Here is a 6,594-nt window from a genome sequence, read left to right on the forward strand (position 1 = left end):
CTAAAATGTATTTCTTTTTATTTTGTAACTTTTATTACTTTTTTCTTTTACGTATTCCATTTTTTTCATCTTTATTTAAACACCTTTAGTTGTTTTTCCTTTAACGTTGCACAAGCTACAGTATACACTGTCAGTTTTTCATTTTCAACTCACATTTTCTTCTTAGTATTTTATTTTTTCGACGTCTTCTCCTTCTTCCTCTTCTTCGTTTGTCACTGCATAAGCTACTTACGACGGAAATGGAAACACGACTTTAAATGGAGAAGGGGTAGGATTAAATAAGCTCTGCTTCTTCCTACTTCTTTTCAGGCATGTTGAACTGTGCCAATGTCATCAGGTGATGTAACGTCTTTAGCATGGCTGACACAAATTAACCAAACCATACCAAAAGCTCTTGTGATCATCTTCAATGAAATATCCAGTCACACTACGTTACTGTAAGACAGTGACGTTGATTCCCAACTTTCACGTCATCTTTGTCATTCTTGTTCTTCTTCTTGACAGCTTCGCTTCGCGTTTGCCATTGAAGTGTTATGAAACAAGCAACAACTGTCATGCTCCACTTGATAACAATTATGGCGCTAATCTAGATAGAAGGATCGGTGTGGATGCTAAATCAATGAGGTTGGCTGCATGCGGTCTCAAAGGTTGCTGTTGCAGATAAAGCCATTTCTCTGACAAGGCCCATTTTAGACTCGGTCAGCAGCTGATATGTAGATCATGCTTATCTGTCAGGTACAGTGCTATACACTGCTGTACAGTGACAATGCAAACCATGGTTCATAGTATAGGAGTCTGACCAAAAAATGATCCTCTTAATTTAAGTTTATGTTATTACGTTAGTTAGCACATGTTTCACCTGCCTGCATACATATCTCACTTTCATCCAACTCACTTTTTCAAGCTTACAATTCATTACAATTTTTTGGTTGGGGGCATGGTTTGTTTCCCTCACAGGATTATTGAAGTACATCTATTTATCTGTCTTTGGTTCTAAGCCAGGGGTGTCCAAAGTGTGGCCCGGGGGTCATTTGTGGCCCGCAGCTGTTTTTTTATTGGCCCTTTTATTTGACATTCAAAAATAGAATTTAACAACAAATTTTACCAATTTTAACAATTTTACAATAATAAAATCAAAATATTAAGAGTTATCTAAGTTTTATGAGAATAACATTGTAATATGAGGAAAGATAACTCAATTTTAGTAGCATGGTAGTAGATGTTAAAGGGAAAATGGAATATGTTTAAGTCGTAATACTATGAGAAACAACAAAACAACAAACAAAACACAAATTAGGTTTGCGGAAAAAAGTTATGTTACGAAAATAAAGTCAAAATCTTACGGGAATAAAGTCATAATTATCAGAAGAAAATTCACAACAAGAAAGCTGAAATATGTGGATTTTTTTTTTTTAACCGGCAGTCATTTTATGAGAATAATGGCAAAATATTAAGAGAAAAAGGTTGCGTTCTAACAAGAAAAACTTTTGCAATTTTATGAGAATAAACTCATAATATGAAGTGAAATAATGTAATTTTAGTAGCATAGAGTTAAAATATTCAAGAAAAAAAACTGCGTGTATGCTGGAGGCTATCCCAGCTGACTTCAGGCGAGAGGCGGGGTACACCCTGGACTGGTCGCCTATAAGAAACATACTAAACAAAATAAAGTTGTAATTTTTGGAAAATTAGGAAGTACTTTTCAATTTGGTGTCAGGCAAATGGTCGGTACTTAATAATACTTATACTTATACTTATAATACCAGTATGAGGCTTGCTTAGATGTTTTCACCCCTCAGTCACCATGGAAGTGGCTGTGAAAGTATAAAGAGTGGAAATGTCATGGATAAATATGTCATTGGTGTTAATTAAATGCTGAAAAACAAAAGACCAGAGATGAAAGTCCACCGCAGAATGGACACATCACCTGATCCTTGGAGGCAGGCTCCTTTGCAGATTTGTACCAGATTTATCAAGCAAGCACCCAATTGCTGCTCATGACAATGATTTACTTTGCACTCAGTAACCCTCAAAAGAACGAGCCTCCATTCGATATATTGAACAAGTACAAATGAAGATTAACAAACCTTCCAGTTACACATTCCTGACAACATTAACAAATAAAACTAGTGAATAATTGTACTCTTCCCTGCAGAATTTGGATGTTTCACACATACGTTATGGCACATCAAGATCAAGAAATTCAAAAATAAGCCTTTATTTGTCATCATTTTTGTAATTGCTTGTGGGAAGCACACAATTGGAGACGCCTCTTATTATCCCCGTTCCTTGAATTACGTGAAGCCATCGCGACAAAGTCCACTCATGATAGGACAACAAACAACAGCATGGTACACACGCACGCACGCACGCACACACACACACACACACACATACACACACACACACACCACGCTTTAATCTATTAATCAAGCACACACACACACACACACAAAACACACATTTAAGCTCACACACAAGTTGTTATCCTCAAACTGAGATAAGTTTATGTTGATCATTTGCTCTTGCTTCATGATGGGAGCAGATGTGCACGAACGCATATGTCAGCTCCAGCTTGGACATTTGATTGCATCAGGTTACGAGCCTTTCATTAATCATTGGGATTTTTATTTGATTTTTTATTTGATGTCTATATTATTTCCAGTGGGTGTTATGTACGTTTCGTGTCTGTGTTAGTGCCTAGATGGTTTCATTTAAAATTTTGAATCATATTAAGATGAAATAATTTTATGAACATTTTATTTAAAAAAATAAATAAAATAGGGAGGTACTTTTCAATCACCCTGTGTTTATATGTCCTGAGGTCCTAATTGAACTGTGTTGAACTCCCTCTACACCTACAGTCGTGCTCACCTCTCATCAATATGGTAAATGAACAAAGTTACAGTGTGGTTAGGAAAAAAATGCCAGATTATGCGTGGGTTCGACAAATTCCTGTACTTATTTTTAAGAGTGTGGGCGTACTGAGTGTTCTCCCAGCAGGTGACCATTGAACTCTCAACTTAGCCCCCTGCTGAGGGAGATGTCTGGGGGGTGAGGTCCACTTCCACGGAGACACACGGCTCACACGCCTTCCCCCTCCTCCATGCTAGGACTCATCCCTTATCAGAGCGCTATATAAGGTCGGCTGCTGCTCGAGCTGCTCAGTCTCCTCACGAACTCGACCAGGTAAGACATACTGCAGTTGCACCCGGGATTTGGGGCTTTAGAGTCAACAAAGTTCGAAGCTGTAGAATTCAAAGACGGAGATCACCATTTCATGCTTTTTATATTCTATTTGTATGTACATCGTAGCTTTTTTTTTTAAAAAAAAAAAGTCTCCTACTTAAAATGTCTGCATCTCTACAGGGTTTTACGAGCTAATTCTATGATTGTGTCTAATTGAAATACCTGGATTTGGATTAGGGAGCTGACCAGATCTACCAGAGCTGTCTCTGTACATTTGTAAGCATCCCTTATCAACCCACATTACGTGTTCTTTTAATAGGAATCGTTTTAATCCTTAATGACAGCCCAAGGTTGGTTGTGTTAGACAATCCTCAACTGGATTGTATGTTGTTATGAATACTTGCTTAGTGGGTTTTATCTTATTCATTGGTGTTCACGCTAACCACAACAGTATGGCTGTATTTGTTCACTAAAGCAGTTCCTTTTCACTTTTTAGACCTCCATCATGAAGTTTGCCGTTCTCGCACTCACCCTGCTCCTGGCCGTTGGTTAGTAGCGCAGTCAAGACAACTTTAATACACTCCTCCACTCTTTTCTAAACTCTTCATCCATGTTTTTCGACAGGCTCTCAGGCTGCTTCCCTGCAGGCTGATGCCCCTTCCCAGCTGGAACATGCTCGGTCTATGGCTAATCTCTTCTTGACCGAGTTGAAGGAGAGTACCAAAAAAGCCCTAAACCAGCTTGATGATACAGAGTACAAGGAAATTAAGTATGGCAATTTTGATGGACATTCTCTGTAGTTTGTCTTGCCTTACAAACTAACCCATGCAACTGTTCTCTTGTTGATTTAACTTGCTTAAAAAGTGGTGCTCTCCCTCTCATCCCTGTTCTTATCCAGAGTCCAGATGAACCAGCGCCTGGACGATTTTCACACTCAGCTTCAGGCTCTGCAGCAATCCGTCGCTCCCATGACTGACAGCGTTGTCGCTACCGTCATGGCCGCCACTGAGAGTTTCCGCACTTCGATTGAGAAGGATATCGAGGAGTTGAAGAAAACCCTTGCTCCCCAACAAGCGAAACTGAAGGAGGTCGTTGACAAACATATCGAAGAGTACCGTATTCTTCTGGAGCCTGCGTTAAGTGACTACCAGACGAGGCAAACTGCTAACATGGAAGCCCTGAGAACCAAGCTGGAGCCCATTGTTGCCGAGCTGCAAACCAAGGTGGCTGTCAATGTTGAGGAGACCAAGGCGGCCCTTGTGCCCATGATCGAGGCTGTCCGTGCCAAGGTTAATGTGCATCTGGAGGAGTTGAAGGCCGCAGCTAAACCCTACGTGGACGAATATAAAGAGCAGATCATGTCGGCCTATGGCCAGGCAAAATCCATCAGCGCAGAAGACCTTGCAGCTCTGAAAAGTAAGATTGCACCTATGGTAGAGGATGTCAAAGCAAAACTTCAGAGTATCTTTGAGGCTGTCTATGCAACCGTCAGCCACAGTGCCTAACTGACCTATCCCATATCTGTCAGTAGTCAACCATTCCACTGTTGTCTCCATCCTTAGTTTTCTCACATGCAAGTACGTATCTCCCATCCAAAACGAAGCAGATGCCTAATTGATGCACTTCTTTGCAACAAAATGGCTGGACTCTTGTTTATCTCTCTTGTGCGGGCACCTTTCTTCAAGCATGACAGTCACAAATCCACACACGCTGAGCACATGCATGCTTTCATTGTCGCAGACATAGGCCAACTACTGACCTTTGATGTGCATTCATTTTTAATGGATTACCAGAAGCGGCTCTGTGTGATGATGCTTATCTCATGAAAACTCAGCTTTGGCAAAATACAGCTGAATAAACATGTTTATTAAACCAGTTTGCTGTGTGTCTGTCACATTTGATATTGCATGATGCATTAATAGATATATTTATTTATAGTAGACCTATTCAGCTTATTTGTGCTGGGGCCAGATTTTCAGAAAGCTAAGGGCCGGGCTTCTCCCTTCATTATCTATTATTCTTAATCTTAAGATCAATTAAAGTTAATAATTACAAATATTTGATTAGAATCAAATATATTAATAAATCATTTTTTTAATAATCTAAATGACATAAAGTCAATGCAAGGCTCTGCTATCCCTTTTAAACAGTTAATATAGCCAGGAGTCATAAAATTATAAATTAAAACAAAAGAAATCCTTGCACTTTGGCGTGGTGTGCGATCCCAAGACGGATGCAGAGACGGCGCTGAGTGTGGGTAAAAAGTCTTTACTTTGGGGAAAAGAGGTGGAAGCTTGCAGGGAGCAGCGCAGCTCACAAAACACCAGAGTGACAAAAAATATCAAAGTACAAACATGGGAAAAGCATCAAACCAACTTCCAACAAACACATGCAATGATCCAGCAGCTAGCTGACACTCCAAGCTGAACTAAATAGTAATTGATCACCAATCAATATCAGGTGTGCTCGCAGGAAAGGAAGTCACTGAGTATGGTGCGACACAGGAAACAGAAAATAAAAAATAAGAGCCCAGTGAAAACAAAAAAAAGTTTTCTATGAAATGTTTTATTGATCCTACACTGAGACATTTCCAATATTAGCTGATTGCCTAATTTAGGAGTTGTTAGTTTGCTATGCTGACATTTATTTCTTCTATGCTGAAATGTTTTCAATGCTTACCTCACTAATATTTTGTCAACAAGAAGTGACTCAGAGGATGTCTAGTTTTCTATGCCATTCTTGATCCTGTGCTGAAACTAACATCTTTGGCAACATCCTAATATTAGGACTGAAATTCTCCCTGGGAGCATCAGGATCTGTATCTGTTTGTGATCAGCATGCATTGTATAGCCATTTGTGTATTTGACTTGAAAGGGACTGTCTGTGCTGCGGCCTGTGCAATGCAGCAAGGAGGGAGTACCTGGCGACATGGATATTTGACCCCCACCTGCAGTGGTGTGAAAAAGTGTTTTCCCCCTTCCTGATTTGCATATTTGAATATTCGTCAATGACAACACAAGGGAACGCAAAATCCAAACCACATGTGCCCTGTGTGAAAAAGTGATTGCCCCCCTCTTGATGATCCTCGAGACCTTTGGGAAACTATTAAAGCCATTTGTAAAGCTTTGGAACGCCAGCGAACCACAGTGAGAGCCATTATCCACAAATGGCAAAAACATGGAACAGTGATGAACCTCCCCAGGAGTGGCCAACCAACCAAAATTACCCCAAGAGCGCAGCTACGACTCATCCAAGAGGTCACAAAAGACCCCACAACAACGTCCAAAGAACCGCAGGCCTCGCTTGCCTCAGTTAAGGTCAGTGTTCATGACTCCACCAGGAGGAAGACACTGGGCAAAAACGGCCTGCATGAGAGTCGCGGACCTGTTTTCAGTGAGTCTTTCG

At 40.3% G+C, this 6,594-nt stretch overlaps 1 protein-coding gene across 1 annotated transcript; it reads left to right on the forward strand.

Moving 5' to 3' along the window:
• Window positions 1–2,870: 2,870 nt before the first annotated feature.
• On the forward strand, window positions 2,871–5,065 carry LOC129190809 (apolipoprotein A-I-like). The gene is made up of 5 exons (XM_054793423.1): window positions 2,871–2,888; window positions 3,028–3,189; window positions 3,686–3,737; window positions 3,814–3,958; window positions 4,088–5,065. The coding sequence occupies exons 1-5, from the start codon at window positions 2,886–2,888 to the stop codon at window positions 4,692–4,694; spliced, it is 969 nt and encodes a 322-aa protein (XP_054649398.1). The 5' UTR covers window positions 2,871–2,885; the 3' UTR covers window positions 4,695–5,065.
• Window positions 5,066–6,594: the final 1,529 nt, after the last annotated feature.

Source organism: Dunckerocampus dactyliophorus, chromosome 12, assembly GCF_027744805.1.
Source record: "Dunckerocampus dactyliophorus isolate RoL2022-P2 chromosome 12, RoL_Ddac_1.1, whole genome shotgun sequence".
In the NCBI taxonomy this organism is placed as follows: Eukaryota; Metazoa; Chordata; class Actinopteri; order Syngnathiformes; family Syngnathidae; genus Dunckerocampus; species Dunckerocampus dactyliophorus.